This window comes from Staurois parvus, unplaced genomic scaffold, assembly GCF_062004578.1.
Source record: "Staurois parvus isolate SC_StPar_1 unplaced genomic scaffold, SC_StPar_1.0 ptg000182l, whole genome shotgun sequence".
NCBI classification, from domain to species: Eukaryota; Metazoa; Chordata; class Amphibia; order Anura; family Ranidae; genus Staurois; species Staurois parvus.
This window is the reverse complement of record NW_028317978.1, coordinates 2,757,123-2,780,092: the sequence shown is the minus strand read 5'-3', so window position 1 is coordinate 2,780,092 and position 22,970 is coordinate 2,757,123. Positions and strand designations below refer to the sequence as shown.

The following is a 22,970-nucleotide window of genomic DNA, read 5'->3' as shown; positions in this document are numbered from 1 at the left end:
TCTTTTTCCTTACCCACAAGGAGTCACGAGCACCATATTTATCTGAATCTGTGAAGGAGCTACTAATTATCCTGCACACACTGGATGATATAAGCAGTTATCTAAGGAAGAATTTATGTGGACTATTATACGTTTATACTGTGCGTTTATGTCACTGGTTTTCGTCCATATAGGACAACGCACTATTTTCACTTTATTGCGCTCCTTGGTATTGCTGTTTCACTTATCACTGTATATTGCCAATTGATATCTTTACTGTCGCTGCAATTTTGATATAGTTATTTTCAAGGATTTAGAGGTTTTTTCCCTTTTGCAAGCTGCTTTATTATATTGTTTTATTTATTTACACATTTTAATAGCGCTAGCTTGAATATTACTATTTACACCAGTAATCACATTTAACCCCTTGATTGCCAGGAACACGCTCATACACAATAAACCTCCATTGCTAGTATAGTGTCTGAATGGATCTATATCTTTGATCAGATCAGCACTATACCAGCGTTCATATTAGTATAATGTCCCCAAAAACACAGCGTTAACGGGATCAGCCCCGGCACCTGCGTTTAGCCCCTTGCGGTTACCCCCCCCCCCAAACAGCAAGTGCAGTGTAAGTAGGTCACTGTCACTTGATACATTGCACACAAAACCGCAGTATTTGTAGAATCAGGCCTGATCTCTGCTAGCACTGGCAGGTAAATTTTGATGACTCTCATACGCAGCAGTGTGCCAGTACTAGTGCACCTCTACCTTTTGGTGAACTGGCGAGCACCAGCAGCCTATTGCATCCTGGCCTTTCACATACCAGCACTGCAATATCACTTGGTGACATGGCGAGTCCCATAACTGCAGTACAAGCTGGTTCAGTGGCAAGCAACCACCAAGAATTCGCACACAGACCCCTAGTATTCTTCCGGATGTGCCTGCAAATGCCAATTGGCAGCCCACAAATTCTGCAGCACCCGTACTTCCCCCATTCACTGCCCAACCCGGAATTTAGGTGGAAACAGCAAATTTAACTACTCTCCTTGATTTTTTTGGAGCTGTTTTTTACAGAAGATCTGTATGCATTGATTGTGGATCAAAGCAATTTATATGCACAACAATTTATCGCAGCCAGCCCAAATTCAAACCTTGCCAGACCATTCGCATGGAAACCCATTACAGTTTACAAATTTTAATTTGTTTTGGGCCTAACCCTCAACATGGGAATTACTAAAAAAAATGAATTGCGGTTGTATTGGTCCACAAACCCCATTCATCATATGCTGCCAGGCATAGATATGAGAGTATAATGTGTTTTATGCATTTCAACGACAATACACTCTGTCGTCCTCGGGGTGGCCCTGAATTTGACCAGCTCCACAAAATTTGGCCCCTCGTAAATCACCTTAACCAAAAATTTGCAGATGTCTATACTCCCCAGCAAAAAATCTACGTTGATAAGTCCCTCATTAATTTTTCTGGTCGCCTTGCATTCAAACAATTTCTCCCCAGCAAAAGTGCCAGATATGGGCTCAAAATGTATAAGACCTGTGAGACGGAACAGGCTATACATGTAAGTTTTGGATTTACAAAGGAAAAGATAGTCACATGGAGCCCCCTCGGATGCCCAGAGTACATGGGGGGTAGTGGCAAGATAGTTTGGGTCTTGGTGTCATCCTTTTTCCGTATGGGGTACCACTTATACGTGGACAATTTTTATTCAAGCGTGCCACTATTTAGACATTTGTACAATATTGGAATTGGCGCATGTGGCACTGTGCGACCTAATATGTGCCCACCATTAGAAATGGGTGGATGCAGGGCAGTATATTCTAATGGTGGGCATACCACACACTTTTCTGGCAGAGATTTCCTCTCTTTTTCTCATTCAGCCCACAGGCTGTATACATAAACAAAAAAAGAACATAGCATATACGTATACCCAACAAGGACCAGCGACGTACTGGTGCATCACTGGACTTTGAATGGTTATACCAGGATGATGCCTACAGCTGCAGGCATCATCCTGGTATGGTTTTTTCAGCCAGCGAGGAAGTCACGAGGGTGTGATGTAACGCGTAGATGCGGTGTGGTGACGCACTTCTGGTGAGCGCCATCTTAGGACTCCAAAGTGTCTGCAGTACACCCATGCTTAGTGGTGTTAAGGGCCTGACATTTTCTACTTAAATATGGTCTTTACGTATTGGTAAGCCTATGGTCACCTGCACATGGAAGAGGTTCTGGAAGGGAAGGAGAGACCAATAAAAGGCTGTGATATCTAAACTACCTGGAGATTGTGGGCAGGATTCAGGGAGATTGAAAAGTGTTTTGACCCTTGTAGGGTCGCAGCAGGAAGGTGAGCAGGCATGCTGGCCGTTTAGGATTTACACTCACCGCTTGCACTAACACTGGAGCACCCGTATAAGGAGAAAATTATTGTGTTACTCTTGCCATTAGCATGTATGATGGTACTATATGGACATTTATGTTTCACACTTGATTTATAACAAATACGAATGGTACACTGAGCACTTGCTGTTTGCAATATATATCCCTGTATAGGGACCCACTTCCTTTTTTTTTGTGCATATCACACTTGAATATTGGGGATTGGCCCCAGTGAGGGACAGGATTCAGTCACGCGTTTGGTTTCTATTGGACCACATGTTTTTCTTCTGCACCTTTTATCACCTAATAGATCCTGGCAGATCTTATGCACCTGTAAGTTTTATAACTGTATATGCATTTGTTTATTGATCTGTGTCCACTGATTTTATAATTATTTGTATGTGTAAAAATAGCGCTGCACCATTCTGTTTATTATAAGGTATGTAAACAGTGGTTGCACCATAAATGAAAAAACAAAAAAACAGCGCAATTCAACACCCTGACTCAATTAATACCTATACATCATACAGTGTAAAAATCAATATAAATAAATAACACTAAAAACATAAAATATTATAATTAAAGTGACCCCCCAAAAAATTCTCTATTCATATTAAAGTGTCCAAATAAATATAAAGGAAAGTCCTTTCTCCCCAATAAATTGTGAAAAAAACAGATATTATTATTATTATACAGTATTTATAAAGTGCCAGTAGTTCGCACAGCCCTGTACATTACAAAGGGGGACAGAACATGTGACAGAACAATACCAATACAATGCAAAACATGAGGGGATTGAGGGCCCTGCTCTTTCGAGCTTACAATCTAGGAGGGAGGGGATAGTGGTACAGGAGGAGATAGCTGTGGGGGATGGAGTGGTAGGAAGAGTGGAGAAGGTCGGCAAGTTAGCAGGGAGTGGGGTAGGCTTCCCTGAACAGATGGGTTTTCAGGGTGCGCATAAAGGAGAGGGACCCCAACAGAGAGGGGGAGTGAGGGGGAGGTGGTAGCATTATAGGTAACGCTGAAGGAGCGTTGTGACAGGTAGGATGAGAGCCAGGAGAGAGTAGAATCTCTGAGGCCGAGGGAGTGTAGTTTTTTGAGGAGGAGGGGGTGGTTGACTGTGTCGAAGGCCGCAGAGAGGTCAAGGAGTAGGAGCACTGAATAGTGGCCATTAGCTTTGGCGGTTAGCAGGTCGTTGGAGAGTTTAAGTAAGGCAGTTTTGGTGGAGTGTAGGGAACGGAAGCCGGACTGTAGGGGATCGAGGAGGTTGTTGTCGTTGAGGTGAGAGCATAGGCGGGTGTAGACGAGGCGCTCGAGGAGTTTAGATGTAAAGGAGAGCAGGGAGATGGGTCTGAGGTTGTTCGGGTCATTCGGGTCCAGGGAGGGCTTTTTAAGTATGGGGGTGATGTGTGCATGTTTCAGAGGGGAGGGGAAAATGCCTGAGGAGAGGGAGAGATTGAAGATGTGGGTGAGGGAGATGGAGGGGGAGGGAGGTCGTAGCAGTTGTGAGGGGATAGGGTAGAGGGGGCAGGTGGTGAAGCGGGCATCAGAGAGGATCTTGGAGACTTCCTCGATGGTAGTAAGGTCAAAGGTGCGGAGTGTTGGGGGAGCTTCAGTATGAGGAATGTAGGGTGGGGTGGAAGTGGAGGTCAGAGCAGTGGTGGGGCCGTGGGAGAGGGGTGATGAGGGGGTAGCTGAGTGAGGGGAAACGGGGTTGGAGGGAAGTTTGAGCAGCGAAAAAGTCCCTGCGGGTTATGTCATGGGGGAGGGGGGATGAGGGGGTAGCTGTGTGAGAGAGGACGGGTTGAGAGGGCGTGTGAGTTGCGGCGATGTCCTTGCGAATTGTGTCAATCTTGTTTTTGAAGTGATTGGCAATCTCAAGGGCGGTGAGTGAGGTGCTGGGTGGAGGTGGGGGTGGAGAGAGTAGAGAGTTGAAGGTGGAGAAGAGTCGGCGAGGATTGGAGGAGAGGGCCTTGATGAGGGTCAGGAAGTAGGCTTGTTTGGCTGCGTGGAGGGAGAAGGTGTAGGTGTGGAAGGCAGATTTGTAGCGGGTGAAGGCTTGTTGGGATTTTGTTTTGCGCCATAGTCGCTCCAGGGCACGACTGTGTCGTTTGAGGGTTTTGGTGTGATCAGTCTGCCAGGGCTGGAGCGGTCGGGGTCTGATGTTGCGTGTGGTTAAAGGCGCTAGTGAGTCAAGGGCTGTTGACAGCGCGTTGTTGTAGGCAGTCATAGCCAAGTCGGGGCAGGACAGGGAGAGGATGCTGTCATGGGTTAAGGTTGCGGAGGTTATGGCTGGTAGTAGTGTGACATTTGGAGGGGTAGGCGTTGGAGGACGAGGAGATAGAGAAGGTGATCAGGTTGTGGTCAGAGAGAGGGAAGGGGGTGTTAGTGAGGTTGTGGGGAGCGCAGCGGTTGGAGAAGACAAGATCAAGGATATTACCGTTGGATTGGGTGGTGGATTGTATGCACTGTGCAAGTGCAAAGGAGGAGGTTAAGTGGAGGAGATGGGATGTGTCTGGGTTGTCGAGGTTGGCAGGGATGTTGAAATCCCCAAGGATGATGGTGGGTAGCTCAGAGGAGAGGAAGAAGGGTAACCAGGAGGAAAAGTCATCCATAAAGCGGGGTATGGATCCAGGAGGCCGGTATGTCACAGCAATATTCAGGGAGGTTGGGGAGAATAGTCGGACGCAGTGGGCCTCGAAGGAGGAGAAGGATAGGGAGGGGGGGTTTGGGGGGACTCGGAAGGTGCTCTGCAGTGACAGGAGCAGACCAACCCCACCCCTTTACGACCGTTAGGCCTGGGTGAATGGGTCCAGGTGAGACATCCGTAGGAGAGTGCAGCAGGGTAGTCGAGTCAGTGGCCTGGATCCAGGTTTCTGTGATCGCTAGGAGGTTGAGGGAGCGGGAAACAAAGAGGTCGTGGATGGCGGTAAGCTTGTTGCACGCCGATCGGGCGTTCAGGAGTGCATATGAAAACGGGGGGGGAGATTTTAGGGAGCAGGGGGACAGATACTAAGTTGCGGGGGTTGCGGCAGGACGTGGAGGCGGGAGGGTGTTGTGCGGGTGAGGGAGGTGGTGGAGGGCCAGGATTCGGGGAGATATCCCCCGTGGTTAGGAGGAGGAGAAGGGTGAGAAAGGTGGCATGGGAGCGGGATGTGCAGGAGCGTGAGAAACTACTAGTGGAGGTGTTGGGGTCAGTGGGAGAGTGGAGTAATAGGAGGAGGTAGTGGGTGCCGTAGACGGGCGAAGGAAGCAGTGAGGACACAATATACAAATGTTTGGGAGGGGCAGAGGGATATAGTGAATGGATTTTGGGAACGGAGGAGAGGAAAATGAGAAGGAGGAGTGGAAGAGGCATTTTGGGGAGGTGATGAGAGCAGTAGTAGGGAGATGATAGCAATGAGGGGGAGATGTACAAGTTTTGTGGTGGAGCAGAGGGGTAAAGAAATGAGATTTGGGAACAGAGGATAGTAATATGATAAGGAGAAGAGGGGGCGTATTATATAAAGGTACACGGAGTGGGACTCAGGTATGTAAGAGATGTTTCTCAGGGTGATTGCTTGCAGTCTGTCCAGCGTGCAGTAGAGTTTCTTGCTGTTGTTGTGTCTTCCTGCTGCTTAAGTTCTCCTGCTTTAGTTCAACTGCTGTGTTTAACTGCTTCTTCTATGCACTCCTTCAAAGCAGCACTCGATCAAAAGCAGCACCCCCATCAGAGACTGTGCCCCCCATCAGTGATCTCCCCCCATGAGCTGGTCTAAATTTATAGGGAGATGCTCAAATGAGCATTCAACTCCGCCCCAATTAGAAGCTGATAAGGATCACATGAATAGTGGGGGATGTTTCTCCGGAAACAGACTACAGTCATAAAACTGGGTGCAGCTAGAGGAGAGGACTGGTCAACAAACGAGATAGTGCTTCCACCATTCACCATTCAAGCCCTGGTCTTGAGAACGCCCTGTGGGTGGTGCGAAACGCTTTGACGCACTTCCGGTCTGCTGCCCTGCCGTCCTGCGTCACTTCCGGTGAGTGGAACGCAAGCCGAGCGGTGCGTTCCAAGCGGCCATTTTGAGTGTTGGAGCTGTATCCTGTCATCCCTTGCTGAACCAGGCTGTGAGGTCTCTGTTATGAGGTGTGGAAGCAGTGGAATCTATGATAGCCTATGGAGGCAATAAAATAGATGCTTTTATTCATCTTACCAAATGTGAGTGGTCTGGCAATTTTTACCAAATATTGCACTATTTATCAGCAGTATTACACCATTATTTACTTCTTTCCCTTGCACTGCTGTGGAGTTTTGTGAGAGAAGGCAGGAGCGAGTGGAAGAAATACCCTTAATCCTATATGGTGGGAAGGAGTCCTGAAGGCTTCAAAGGGGGCTTAGGATTCCAAAACATCCTAAAAGGCGCATTACTCACCATCATCTGGGGCTGATGTTGGTTTTTCACTGGTGAATGGTGGAAGCACTATCTCGTTTGGAGATTAAGGGGGCATATGATCAACATGTATAAATACATCAGTGGTTCATATAGTAAACTCGGTGTAGCGTTATGCACCCTGAGGTCATCACAGAGGACAAGGGGGCACTCTTTACATCTGGAGGAATAGAAATGTAATCTCCAAACACGGAAAGGTTTCTTCACAGTAAGAGCTGTGAAAATATGGAATAGACTCCCTCAACAGTTGGTTCTGGCCAGCTCAGTGGATTGCTTCCAAAAAAGGCCTGGATTCTTTCTTAGATACACAGAATATAACTGGATACTAACATTTATAGGAAAAGTTGATCCAGGGAATATCCAATCGCCTCTCGGGGGATCAGGAAGGAATTATTTTCCCAGCAGGAGAAAATTGGATCATGCTTTGCTGGTTTTTTTTGCCTTCCTCTGGATCAAATGTGGGTATAGGATTATAACTTTATTTCGTTTTTTATGGTTGAACCGGATGGACTTTTGTCTTTTTTTCAGCCAGACTGACTATGTGACCATGCTTCTGGATAGGACGGATAAATCTGGTAAAAATGATAGTAGTCCCGAAAATCCTATATAAATTTCATATGCTACCCATACAGCTTCCGGGAATGTATTTTAAAGTAATTAAGAAAATGATATTGAGATACATTTGAGGAAATAAAAAAATGAGAATAAGTTAGTGTAGAGATAAAGAAAATGGGGGTTTAAATGTACCACACTTTAAGAGGTATTATCATTCTGTATTGTTGTCACGTATTTTTGATTGGGCATATAATGCAATAGGGAAAAGTTTGGTTAATATAGAAAATACATTAAGTGAGACACAATTAGATAGGATTGTTTGGTTGCCACATCAGTATCATAAGTTTGCGGAAAGCATGAGCACTTATACACGAAATGTAATTAAGGTTTGGGAGGTAATTCAAAGGCAAATGGGATGGGAATTTAATTCAATGTTAATACCATTGATGGGAACAGATTTCTTCCCAGCTGGGAGGGAAAATATTTCCAGCAAATGGATAAGGAAAGGGACCACACAGTTAAAAGACATAATGGAAAAAGGAGAATATGTTCCTTTCAGGAGCTAAAAAATAAAAAGGAGGGTTTTTTTAGGTTAGATGAGTGGCAATATTTTCATTTAAGACATTTTGTTGCAATCCTACCAAAGCCATTAAGGACAGTGGAGAATTTAGACCCATTTGAACAACTGCTTAGTGCCAGTAAGATACGGAAACATGGTACTTCCCTTATTTATAAAATTTTTACTGCAATAGCAGGATCTATTTCCCTGCCATATATGGAGAAATGGGAAAGGAAACTTGGAATATCATTCAACAAGCAAAAAAAAAAAAAATTATATATATATATATACACACACACATACACATTAATGCACAGCGCTGGAAATGAATTATAAATGTTTAACTAGGTGGTACAATACACCGAGTGTGGCACACATGCAATATCCAGAGAAATCACCTTTGTGTTGGAGGGGATGTGGGATTAAGAGTACAATGGCACATATTTGGTGGGAATGTCCTAAAATACAGGTGTACTGGGAAGATATAATTCGCTTAGCACAGGATATTTCGGGGATTAATATCTCAAAATATCCAGGTTTATGTTTATTTCATATAACTGAGATTACAGCAGAAAAATATAAGAACTTGATGATATTCCATTTAATAAACGCAGCAAAGGGATTGATACCCAAATTTTGGCAGGAACAGGAGGCACTGAAAATAAAAAATTGGATAAAGAATGTAAATTATATTTCTAGGATGGAGGAACTTTACCATATTGAAGAAGATAAAAAGGAGAGACTTAAAATAAGATGGGATAAATGTGATGAGTTTAAACGATCTAACAAAAATGCAGAATTGGTAGGAGTAGAGAATGATGAGAAGAAAGGATAGGTATAAAAAAGTGGGGGAACGTGAGATAGGATGATAGGAAAAAGGAGAAGGAGGTCCCGAGAGTAATAAAGGGAGAGGAAGAACTGACAGATAAAGGGGAAAATAAATGTATTGGGGAAATGGGGGGGAGGTTCGGGATTGGGGGAGAGGTTCGGGATTGGGTGGGTGGGTTTTTGGTGAAAGAGGAAAAGGAAAATTTTTCTTTGTTTGTTATCATGAGTATTGTGATAATTGATTTTTGTAATATTGAAATATTGAAACTAATAAATATATTTAAAATAAAAAAAAGAATACAATGTCCTCGCATAGAAGATTCCTGTATATACCTTGTTTGTGTGGATGGAGGAATCCATGCTTTTTTTAAATACAGTGCCTTTAAAAAGTATTCATACCCATTGAAATTTTCCACATTTTGTCATGTTACAACCAAAAACCTAAATGTATTTTATTGGGATTTTATGTGCTAGACCAACACAAAGTGGCACATAATTGTGAAGTGTAAGGAAAATGATAAATGGTTTTCAAATGTTTTTACAAATAAATATATGAAAAGTGTGGCGTGCATTTGTATTCAGTCCCCTTTACTCCGATACCCCTAATTAAAATCTAGTGGAACCAATTGCCTTCAAAAGTCACCTAATTAGTAAATAGAGTCCACCTGTGTGTAATTTAATCTCAGTATAAATACAGCTGTTCTGTGAAGCCCTCAGAGGTTTGTTAGAGAACATTAGTGAAAAAACAGCATCATGAAGGCCGAGGAACACACCAGACAGGTCAGGGATAAAGTGTGGAGAAGTTTAAAGCAGGGTTAGGTTATAAAAAAAAATATACAAAGCTTTGAACATCTCACGGAGCACAGTTCAACCCATCATCTGAAAATGGAAAGAGTATGGCACAACTGCAAACTTACCAAGACATGGCTATCCACCTAAGCTGACAGACTGGGCAAGGAGAGCATTAATCAGAGAATGTATTTCAGCACTCCTGAGTCAATACTTTGTAGAACCATCTTTCACTGCAATTACAGCTGCAAGTCATTTTGGGGATGTCTCTACCAGCTTTACACATCTAGAGAGTGAAATTTCTGCCCATTCTTCTTTGCAAAATAGCTCAAGCTCTGTCAGATTGGATGAAGAGCATCCGTGAACAGCAATTTTCAAGTCTTGCCACAGATGATCCATTGAATTTACGTCTGGACTTAAACGTGGGCCATTCTAACAAATGTATATACTTTGATCTAAACCCTTCCATTGTAGCTCTGGCTTTATGTTTAGGGTCATTGTCCTGCTGGAAGGTGAACCTCCACCCCAGTCTCAAGTTTTTCGTAGACTCTAATAGGTTTTCTTCTAAGATTGCCCTGTATTTAGCTAGATCCATCTTCCCATCAACTCTGAACAGCTTCCTTGTCCCTGCTGAAGAAAAGCATCCCCACAACATGATGCTGTTGCCACCACGTTTCACAGTGGGGGTGGTGTGGTCAGGGTGATGTACAGTGTTCGTTTTCTGCCACGCATAGCGTTTTGCTTCTAGGCCAAAAAGTTATATTTTGGTCTCATCTGACCAGAGCACCTTTTTCCACATGTTTGCTGTGTCCCCCACATGGCTTCTCGCAAACTGCAAACAAGTCTTCTTATGGCTTTCTTTCAACAATGGCTTTCTTCTTGCCACTCACTCACCATTTGTGACAACTAATAGTTGTCCTGTGGACAGATTCTCCCACCTGAGCTGTGGATCTCTGCAGCTCCTCCAGAGTTACTATGGGCTCTTGGCTGCTTCTCTGATTAATGCTCTCCTTGCCCGACCTGTCAGTTTAGGTGGACGGCCATGTCTTGGTAGGTTTGCAGTTGTGCCATACTCTTTCTATTTTCGGATGATGGATTGAACAGTGCTCCATGAGATGCTCAAACCTTGGGATATTTTTTTTATAACCTAACCCTGCTTTAAACTTCTCCAAAACTGTATCCCTGACCTGTCTGGTGTGTTCCTTGGCCTTCATGATGTTGTTTGTTCACTAATGTTCTCTAACAAACCTCTGAGGGCTTCACAGAGCAGCTGTATTTATACTTAGAATAAATTACACACAGGTGGACTCGATTTACTAATTAGGTGACTTCTGAAGGCAATTGGTTCCACTAGATTTTAGTTAGGGGTATCAGAGTAAAGGGAGCTGAATACAAATGCAACCCACACTTTTCAGATATTTGTAAAAAAAAATTTAAGCCATTTATCATTTTCTTTCCACTTCACAATTATGTGCCACTTTGTGTTGGTCTAGCACATAAAATCCCAAGAAAATACATTTATGTTTTTGGTTGTAACATGACAAAATGTGGAAAATTTCAAGGGGTATGGACACTTTTTCAAGGCACTATATCTTTTCTTGGTAACTTATGTCTAGCAACAGGGTTACTTCATGGAAAACATAGATAAAGCACAACTAAAAGCTAAGCAGCAACTGCAAGAACAGGCAAAATCTTGGAATGTATTAAAAGGAGAAATATCATAATAGTATTGCATACAAAATAGTACTGTATGAAAAATTGTAAGACCACATCTAAAATGGGGTCAGGTTTTGGGTACCACATTGTTAAAAAGATGTACAGCGAAAGATTACAAATGTTAGGCACAGGAGTGAAACTAGGGTGGGCAGGGGGAGCATCTGCCACGGGCACCACTGACTGGCAGTGCCCCCAATCTGCCCCCACTAATCACCAGGACCCCCAATCTCCCCTTATTAAGCAACAGGACCCCCCATATCTCTCCACTGAGCTCCAGGAATCCCATCTCACGGAAATTTAAAAACAGACAGAATTATGATTACACAATTAATAATATCCAAATGTTTAATTTATTACTTAAAACATGAGAAAAATATATTTTGGTTAAAGGAATTGAGCTGACTATCACTAGGGGGTCATGAAGGAATTTATTTTACTGACTGGCAGGACCAGCAACAGTTACCTTCCCTTTATCCAAAGCTACAGGAGTTGTGAGAGGCTGAAAGTGATGAATATTTTTTTTTTTATTTCAGGTACTTATATAGCACTGTCAATTTACTCAGCACTTTACATATATATTGTACATTCACATCAGTCCCTAACCCTCAAGGGGCGTACAATCTAAGGTCCCTAACTCACATTCATACATACACATACTAGGGCCAATTTAGACAGGAGCCAATTAACCTACCAGCATGTCTTTGGAATGTGGGAGCAAACTGGAGTACCCGGAGGAAACCCACGCAGGCACAGGGAGAACATGCAAACTCCAGGCAAGTGGTGTCATGGTTGGGATTTGAACCAGCGACCCTAGTACTGCCAGGCGGAAGTGCTAACCATTTAGCCACTGTGCTGCCCATGAATACCAGTGTTTTGTCCTCCTTTTTGACTATGTTACTTGCTTTCTTTTAACAATTACACTATCTGAAATTGGGAAGTTGGAACAAAACAGAATACCTAGCTAAAAAATAACAACTTGTAGACATCAACTCCATTGAGCACAGCTATACACTGTACTCCCCCTGTTCTCCCCAGTCTGGGGTTTGTCAGGTGCCAGCCATAAGAGCCAATCTTCACACTGCTGCATTGCTTCATTTACTGTATGTTTAAATGACCACACTCTGGCCATGTAACTCCTTCACAAGAAAAGTTATTCCAGGTTGAAATGTCAGACAACAGACCTGGAATAAAGTTGCTTTTGAATGAGTGAAGTGATCAGAGTGCAGCCATTTGTACATAGATATGGTAGCTAGAAAGTAACTTCGCAATCACCAATAACAATATAAATAAATGATGGAATGTCTGTATTCTAGGTTCTAAAGATTAATTTATGTACATTTGATCTCAACAAGGAGGTTTATTGCTTATATCAGGGCATCCCACCAATGTAGTCATTATCAGCATTTACATTCCCATATTGAGCATTATCCCCCTACAGTAATTTGTTGTTAGATGTCATTACTCTTCTAGGTTGAATGACATTGACTGTTATTCAGCTAGGAAGACCAACCATAAAACATGACACAGCACCAAGTACCTTCAAACCCTGATAAAATATAAAATGAAATCTGGACTTTATAGGTTCTGCTGTTGGGGCTTTCCTCTTTCCATATCCATGACTTGATTATTATAAACACTTGATATTGTTATTTAGCATTTTGTGAGTAATGGTATTCTACTTGAAGTCCACCATTTAACAATCTTTTACTTTCCCAATTGAGAGTACATTATATACAGTACATTGTGGTGAGCATAATAATTTATATTCAATTGATCCTTTACAGGCTAAATAATGAACATTTCTAATTTTTCTGTTTCTAATTCTATAGATTTCAGTTCCTTTTTTTCTGTCTGTGTATCCACCTTGGGGAGCCCTTTAAAATGGCAGTGCGCAACAACATACACACACAGAATGCTGTTGCACTATTCATTAACGCTTAAGTGTGAATGCGGCCTTACTAAGTATGCTTGCTGATACTGGATAACTTTTCTTAGGGTTGTGGTATCAGTTTCATTAAATCCAATCCTTACCAACAGACATACTGAAAATATATAACAACAGCAGATCTGAACAGGAAAGCAAACCATACATTTCTGATACGTACTTTTTTTGCAGTCAGGATCTGCATGAATTTTGCGCACAAGCACTCCATACTTGTAAGTGGTAATATTAGGATCTTGAGAAAAGTCAAGAAATGGCTTCCCACAACTATTAATGCGTTTAATAGATTTAGGGTTTGGATCTGCAAGCTCTGAAAGTGATTTCCTGAGTTCTTCCTCATCTCTGCAGAGATAAAGAACAACATATCTTAATATACAGTTAAATCACATGAATCAATTAAAAGACAATGTTCATAAACATTTACCCTGCAGCAAGACATGGCAAAACATTCTTCATACATTAAAAAATAAGAAAAAAAACACGAGAGTGTCATAGGTGGTTAGGACTAGCATTAAGCCAGTGGAAATCCACTTTTGGGACACGGTACACATTATATGGCACTTGTTACTAACCAGGGCCAAGAATATGAACTCAGCAGACATTCATTATCTTCTTTTATATATATATATATATATATATATATATATACATACATATATATATATATATATATATATATATATACATACATACATACGTACATACAGTTGTGCTCAAACATTTGCATACCCTGGCAGAAATTGTGAAATTTTGGCATTGATATTGAAAATATGACTGATCATGCCAAAAAATGCTCTTTTATTGAAGGATGATGATCATATGAAGCCATTTATATCAAATAGTTGTTTGGCTCCTTTTTAAATCGTAATAACAGAAATCACCCAAATGGCCCGGATCAACAGTTTACATACCCTGGAATGCTTGGCCTTGGTACAGATACAAGGTGACACACACGGGTTAAAATGCCAATTAGAGCTTAATGTCCCACATCTGTGGATTTTTAAATTGCAATTAGTGTCAGTGTATAAATAGTCAATGAGTTTGTTAGCTCTTACGTGGAAGCACTGACTAGGCTAGATACTGAGCCATAGGGATCAGAAAAGAACTGTCAAAAGTCCTGCGTAACAAGGTAATGGAACTTTATAAAGATGGAAAAGGACATTCAAAGATGTCCAAAGCCTTGAATATGCCAATCAGTACTGTTAAATCACCTAATAAGAAGTGGAAAGTTCGGGGATCTCTTGATACCAAGCCAAGGTCAGGTAGACCAAGAAAGATTGCAGCCATAACTGCCAGCAGAATTGTTCGGGATACAAAGGGTTTGTGATCCATGTTTCATTATAAAATTAAAAAAAAAAAACAACCTTGCACTGTCTTTCTTTGCACTGCATGCAGTATCAGGTGCCCCCTCCAAATAAAGCTGAGATTGTCATGTGATGTGGATTTGGTGGCTGACATTTCAAGTGTACCCTAAATGCACCTGTGTCCAAACTATGGCCTGCATCTGCTGGTTTGTGTTCTAGGTCCAGACACCACAACCAGCTGCAATTGCAGGCAAGTGCTATGAAACTCCTCCTCAGCTCTGTACTACAGGTTTGATGGGCAGTGGGCGAGGACAGAAGCCAGCAGCTGCATAACCAATACATGAAAAAAATAAACATTGGCAGTTGCGTCAATGCTTAGGACGGCTTAGGATGGCTCCTGGTTTCTAGCAATGGAGAACACCAGGCTGCATTAGCTGCCTGTGTCCTAGCAATTGAGGACGCTAGGCTGTAATGGACATCAGTGTCTTTGCAACCAATAAGATGCAATAACACTGTACATTTACTGTATATGCATTGTAAATGGTGTTCAAAGGGTACATATGTACAGTAAATACTGCACAGCAAGATCCTGTGAACTAGTTACTGTACTTTTACATGCCTGTGTACATGTATCCTTAGGGCTTTGTTACACAGATGCAGAGTTCCGTAGAACAGAAGAAGTTGTTGTTTATCTTTCTGCACTAGTGGGAAGTTGCATGCAGGTAGCCTATATAACTGAATAGAGCTGTATGGACTCACCAGCAAGCCTAGTTTGAGAGGTGCGCAGGGATGGGTGCACAGCCCCCCAGACAGACACTGTGGGGTTTATTTACTAAAGCTGGAGAGTCCAAAATCAGACTCCCTTCTGCATAGAAACCAATCAGCTTCCAGGTTTCATTGCCAAAGCTTCATTGAACAAGCTGAGGTTAGAAGCTGATTGGTTTCTATGCAGAAGGGAGTCTGATTTTGGACTCTCCAGCTTTAGTAAATAAACCCCTGTGTGTCCACAGCCATGCACCCATTGCTGTTTACCTGTCAAACTGGGCTTGCTGGTGAGGTTGTACATTCGCCACATCTCCATTCATTTACAGGTGAAACTCGAAAAATGCAAAAGTTCATTTATTTCAGTAATGCAACTTAAAAGGTGAAACTAATATACGAGATAGACTCATTACATGCAAAGCAAGATAGTTCAAGCCGTGATTTGTCATAATTGTGATCATTATGGCTTACAGCTCATGAAAACCCCAAATCCACAATCTCAGAAAATTAGAATATTACATGCAATCAATAAAACAAGGATTGTACATAGAACAATATCTGACCTCTGAAAAGTATAAGCATGCATATGTACTCAGTACTTGGTTTGGGCCCCTTTTGCAACAATTACTGCCTCAGTGCGGCGTGGCATGGAAGCTATCAGCCTGTGGCACTGCTGAGGTGTTATGGAAGACCAGGATGCTTCAATAGCGGCCTTAAGCTCTTCTGCATTGTTCGATTTCATGTCTCTCATCTTTCTCTTGGCAATGCCCCATAGATTCTCTATGGGGTTCAGGTCAGGCAAGTTTGCTGGCCAATCAAGCACAGTAATCCCACGGTCATTGAACCAGGTTTTGGTGCTTTTGGCAGTGTGGGCAGGTGCCAAGTCCTGCTGGAAAATGAAGTCAGCATGCCCATAAAGCTCATCTGCAGAAGGAAGCATGAAGTGCTCCAAAATCTCCTGGTAGACAGCTGCGTTGACCCTGGACTTAATGAAGCACAGTGGACCAACACCAGCAGATGACATGACCCCCCAAATCAACACAGACTGTGGAAACTTCACACTGGACTTCAAGCATCTTGCAATGTGTGCCTCTCCATTCTTCCTTCATACTCTGGGTCCTTGTTTTCCAAATGAGATGCAAGAGTTGCTCTCATCAGAAAAGAGGACTTTGGACCACTGAGCAACAGACCAGGTCTGTTTTTCTTTAGCCCAGGTAAGACGCTTCTGAAGTTGTTTGTTGTTCAGGAGAGGCTTGACAAGAGGAATACGACATTTGAAGCCCATGTCCAGGATCCGTCTGTGTGTGGTGGCTCTGCACAACTGTCAGGTCAGCAGTCTTTACCATGATTGTGATTCCTTCTGAACCAGACTGAGAGATTATTTAAAGGCTCAGGAACCCTTTGAAGGTGTTATAGCTTAATTAGCTGATTAGAGTGGGACACTTTGAGCCTAGAATATTGCACCTTTTCACAATATTCTAATTTTCTGAGATTGTGGATTTGGGGTTTTCATGAGCTGTAAGCCATAATCATCACAATTATGACAAATCACGGCTTGAACTATCTTGCTTTGCATATAATGAGTCTATCTCATATATTAGTTTCACCTTTTAAGTTGCATTACTGAAATAAATGAACTTTTGCACAATATTCAAATTTTTCGAGTTTCACCTGTATATAGGCTGTCTGCATGCAGCTCCATGCTAGTCTATAAAGATAAACAAATGGCTCTTCATGCTGTATGTCCATGTGAACAAGCCCTTTATGTGCACTGCAGTGCACTGTTTATTCATAGGCCATTCATTTGAAATCGACTGAAATGCAGCCAAAATTGCTCCTGTTCTATACATATTTTTACTGCAACTATGGTAAACTAAGTAGATGCATTGGTTGCCATCCAAAAAAAATAAATAAATAAACTATTTAACATGAACAGCACTGTGCTCTGCAAAAATAAATGCCACGGTGTGAATTACCCGTTATGAATTATGCAATAGATAGAGTGGAAACATCTGCATATCTGCACAGCTGGAGGTTCCCACCATTAACACGAAGTCAGTAAATGACAAAGAAGGTCACAAGTTTTACTTTCTGATGGCATAAACTCCGCAAATTTTCTTTAGGTTTACCAACTTTGTAGGGGAGGACCAAATCAAACATTCCGTTGAGTTTGAGTCCAATCAATCTCTGCATGAACTATTGTATGGAAGTCTTAAGAGATCATAAAACCATAATGTAATGTATGTGGCCAGCTTCAGTTTGACCAGATTTCACAAAAATGGAAATAACACTTTTGGGTGAAATGGGTTTTCATTTGTGTGTTCAGCATAAATAAGTACATCCCTTTTGAAAAGCAGGAGTTTAATCAATATCCAAATGAGCCCTAGAACAATTTCCAAAATTTTGAGAAAACTGGAGTTTTATAGAACATATGTTTAGCTCATTACATGAAAGTAAGGTTACTAATATAATTTAGATTACAAGATTTTCAGTTTTACTCAAATTAGTTGATGCAAAAATGAATACACCCCACAAAAAAAACTACTACATCTAGTATTTTGTGTGACCTCCATGATTTGTAAGGACAGTACCAAGTCTTCTAGGCATGGAATGAACAATTTTGGAACATATTGCAACATCCTTTTCTATTCTTCAAGAACGACTTCTTTTAGAGCCTGGATGCTGGATGGAGAGTGATTCTCAACTTGTCTCTTCAGAATTCCCCATAGGTGTTCGACTGAGTTCAGGAGACATACTTGGCCACTGAATCACTTTCACCCTGTTCTTCTTCAGAAATGCAACAGTGGTCTTGTCTTAGATGTGTGTTTTGGATCATTGTCATTTTGGAAAAGTGCATGACGACCAAGGGCAAGGAGCAATGGTAGCATCTTTATCTTTCAGTATAGATCAGTACATCTGTGAATTCATGATACCATCAATTAAATGCAGTTCCCCAACACCAGAACTCATCCAGCCCCACAGAAGGACACTGCCACCACAATGTTTCATTGTAGGCACCATGCATTTTTCTTTCTGCTCCTCACCTTTTGAAGCCATCAGTTCAAAAAACATTTATCTTTGTCTCATCACTCCAGAGTACAGAGTCCCAGGGGTCTTCGTTTTCAGCATGGGCCCTGACAAATTCTAGGTGGGCATTTTTTGCATGGGCTTTAGGAGAGGCTTCCTTTCTGGACGTCACCCATGCATGCCATTCCTCTGCAGTGTACGCCGTATCGTGTCATAGAAAAACAATTGCCCCAGTTTGGCTTTCTACTTCTTAAGCTAACTGCAGTTAAATTGCATGGCTTTCTTCAATCCTTCTCACCAGAAGATGCTCCTGTTGAGTTGTTAACGTTCATAGACGGCCTGGACGTCTCTGTGAGATGGTTGCAGTTCCATCTTTGTTAAATTTTTGTATCACTTTTGCTAAAGTATTCTGACTGATAAGTAAAGCTTTGCTGATCTTCTTGTAGCCTTTATCTATCTTTCTTTCTCAGGCTTTGTGACATTTCTCTTCCATGTGGTGCCATTGCTGACAGCATGAAATGGGAAGATGTTTTCTATGTTAAGTAACACCCTTTTATAATCAACTCTCTGCTGGACATCTGTTTAATGAAAAATCAGTCTCACCTGTAGTTGAATTTTTGTTAATTAGGATTTGTTGTCTAAAATTTAGCTTTCCTCCTAGACTTTCATTGGGATGTATTCATTTTTGTAACTTGGTCTTGAATTAATTTGTCAGAAAAAATACCTTTTTGTGTGTAAATTAACAAACCTTGTTTGCAATCTATGGGCCGCATTTGTGGGAGTTTTTTGTGGTACAGTGTCCCATAGTGTTCATCTGAAATGAAAGTAAAGGTTTTCTGACAAATCTGTTGGGGTGTACTCATTTATGCTGAGCACTGTATATGTTCTGTTAAAACAACACAGATACATTACAATATAGTAGATTCCACCATAAAACTGTGCAACATGTGCAAGCACTGTCTGTTGATCTAACCAGTAATTAGTTTGACAAAAATGAGTATTGCATGCCAAGAAATATGAAGCATTTAATAACACCATCTGACGAGTTATGTGTATAGAAGGAAATCAACAGCTCTAATCAAGCTAAAAATGAAGAAAGCAGTTTAAGGCTACAAATATCCCCACAATTACCCAATAGCTGAATATAGAATCTCACTTCAATCGATGGTGAATATGAAGCCAAAATATGCTTTGTTTGCATTGATTTTATTTCCACTGACAGACTGACACTCTTTGTCATAGCTATTGGCGTGTCTCTAGCTTACATCCAAGTAAAGGATTTATTTTAAACACAAATATGTGTTTGTCACCATCATTTAAACAGCATGTAAAAAATATAGCAAATATCTTGTTTTTTTTTGTTTAAAGCATACTTCTTCAGATGTATGACAATATAATCAAAGGCATTAAAAAGCCTGTGTACTATGCCATCAGCTGTGATATAATTTCTGCAGATAAAGCATGGTACTGAGGTGTATAAACAGAACATCAAAACAAAAATATGCAATATTTACATACATACACACACATATGCACAGAGAATGAGAGAGAATGTAAGGCCTCATGCACACTGCTGCTCATAAATGCGAGCATTATTTTGCTAAAGCCCCTAAACTCAACTCAATAAAAGCTTATGTGTCCATGCACACATAGAATTTTATCAGCATTTAACAGCAGCAGAGATTAGGGCCAGTTAAGGCTTCTTGTACACTACAACCTGAAAATGCTCAGTTTTCAGGCATACAGGCTTTTTTTTTTTACAGATGTAAACGCAACCCATTATTTTCAATGTGCCTGTGCACACAGACCTCTAAACATGCTCTGGGTATTGACCAGAAAAAACCCAGACTATGAAAAACTCTCATTACATGCTTTATAGCATATAGTATGCATATTCACAAAGCCACTAAAGCACTTATTTTATGTAGAGTGAAAAATACCTGGTTGATCCTGCCTTCAGCTGTCACTTCCATCTCCTATGTGTCCCCATTGCATCTTGAGATTGTATAGACCAACTGGTGTCATGTACTCAGCATGTTCATATTTTGATTCCCTTCTACACTCTTCATTTCCTCCTTTTTTCCTATCTGTGCAGCCAATGTGACTATAGAGTCACACAAGTGAGCGTATACAATGGTAATTGACACTCTCTTCCCTCCCTCCTCCGTGTCCTTCTACTGCTAAACACTTTGGAGGTGGGATATAGTATGCTGATTAATTACATTCACTAAGAAACTCACAAAAAAAGCTTAGTTTTAATATAAATTGGTATTAAATATATGCTTGAGGTGATTGTAGCCGTATTAGTGCATTTGTGACAGAAACAATTGAGTACTGTCCGTGATACTTTTTTTATTTGCACTAACATACAATTTTGAGGACAAGCTTTCGGGGTATGTCCCCTTCTTCAAGGTCTAAGCAGTACTATTAAAAATCACAAAGTTTAAGCAGAATGTTAGAATGGATTGAGAGAAAAAAAAAAAAAAAAAAAAGGGCTACAGATAAGATACATGAGTGAGGGGGGGAGGGGGGATACAACACTCACACAGAGGGGGTCAAGTTTTAGCTAATAGATAGTCATAAAGCTGTCGGATAGTGGTTGAGGAATCCCATGTCCAAATTAAGACCGTTATCTTTAGTGTCAAATAGAATTATCATTCTTAGTTCAAATGTTTTTCTTTCCTGGATGGATTTAAATTTTCCTTTCAGAACTAAAATATTGAGGTCTTCCATATTGTGGCCTGGTTGTGAGAAATGGTGTCCTACAGGTGTGCAGAGGTCATCTTCTTTATGTTCCTTGATGGTATGTCTGTGTAAATTCATCCGTGTTTGCAACCTCTGTCCTGTTTCACCAACATAAGATCCTTTGCTGCATTTTCTGCACTGGATAAGGTATACAACATTACTGGAGGTGCAGCTGTATGATCCGGAGATATTGAAGATCCCTTTTGAGTGTCTGACACTTTTTGATGGATTGATTTGGTTGCACAGCTTGCAGCGTTTCTTATTGCAGGGTTTGCTTCCATTATTTGTGGCATCATAATCAGAAGGAAGTTTCCTACTGATTAGTTTATTTCTGAGGTTGGGGGGTTGTCTGAAAGCCAGTATTGGGGGTTGCTGGAATATTTCTTTCAGAGTTCCATCCTCTGTTATGATGGGTTGTAAATCTTTGATTATTTTTCTTATCCCTTCTAGTGCCGGGTTGTATGTAGTTACTAGAGGTACACGGTTGTTTGTTTTTTTCTCTTTGTACTGAAGCAGATTTTCCCTTCGGGTTCTCAAGGCTGTGTTTATGCTGGTGTTGATAGTTTTGTCCTTGTAACCTTTCTTATGGAAGGCGTCTGCTAGTGTCCCAAGATGTTTATCTCTGTCTCTTGGGTCAGAACATACTCGGTGGTATCTGATGGCCTGACTGTGTATGATGGCACGTTTCGTGTGTTGGGGGTGGAAGCTAGAACTGTGGAGGTAGTTGCATCTGTCAGTGGGTTTCCTGTATATTGAGGTGTGAAGCGTATCATCCCTGATGTATACTGTGGTGTCTAGGAAGTTGACCTGTGTGTTTGAGTATTCCATTTTTAGTTTGATTGATGGATGAAAAGTGTTCATCAATGAGTAAAATTGTTTTAGATTTTCTTCACCTTCCGTCCATATGATGAAAATATCATCAATATAGCGAAAGTATCTGTATGGTTTTTGTTCCATGCTGTTCAGGAATTGTTCCTCCATGTCAGCCATAAATAAATTTGCATATTGGGGTGCCATTTTACTTCCCATCGCAGTGCCCATACATTGAAGATAGATGTCCTTATTGAAAGCAAAGTAGTTGTGTGTAAGTATGAATTCAATATGTATTAAATATATCAAACGTAATTGCTTATACCTGGAGATTATAAAAAGAGCCTTGGATGGAGATGCCGTTTGAACAAAAAGAAAGCTAGTGTCAGTCATGTATGACTCCGCATACACAATAATAATAATAATAATATATAAAAAATACACATTTGATGTTCGATAGATTTATAGGGAGCTATATAACTGTTTTTTTTATATTTAGTGTTTCATTTGAATTGTGCTTCTGAATTGGTCACATGACTGACAGAGCACCCATCAGGGCTGGCCAGATATAGACTCGTACAGTAGAGAGCATACATCAGCAGAGTAATATAAGCCCCTCCCAAGGATCTTTCCCTGTAGAGGCCAAAGAACAGGGAGAGATCATGTAACCACACAACTTTCAGGGATAAGGTACTTAGAGGATTTTTTAAAGAAAACAAAATACAGCAGCATGATGGAAGATTCATGTGAACGAATTATAGCAATTAACACATCTCAGTTTAGTATTACTTTGATGACTGATAATAATTATAGATTTCTACATGTAAGTGAGAAATGTCAGAATTGGCCTGGGGGCCAAGTGGTTAGACTAAACCTTAAGCCCTGATTCACACTGATGCAGTGTGGGAAACGCAGAAAATCCTGTGCGTTTCCCGCACCACACTGCAATTGCACGGCGTCCATGCGATCTGGTATGGGTGTCAATGTTAAATTAATGACACCCTGAAACAGATCGCAAAACACAGTGCTATTACCAGAATTCGCATGGCATGCGAATCAGGTGCGGGGGGAAAAAGGGTCCTGCACCTCTTTGGTGTGGATGCAATGCGATTTGAGCCATACAAAAT

The 22,970-nt window shown here is 41.3% G+C and overlaps 1 protein-coding gene across 1 annotated transcript in view; it reads right to left on the bottom strand.

Annotated features, from left to right (window-relative positions):
- LOC149462225 (PH and SEC7 domain-containing protein 1-like) overlaps positions 1-22,970 on the bottom strand; it is a 455,877-nt gene that overhangs the window by 37,656 nt on the left and 395,251 nt on the right. The window contains exon 11 of the mRNA XM_089677241.1: positions 13,359-13,537. Coding sequence (XP_089533367.1) covers positions 13,359-13,537 — 179 coding nt within the window. The remainder of the gene's footprint in view (positions 1-13,358; positions 13,538-22,970) is intronic.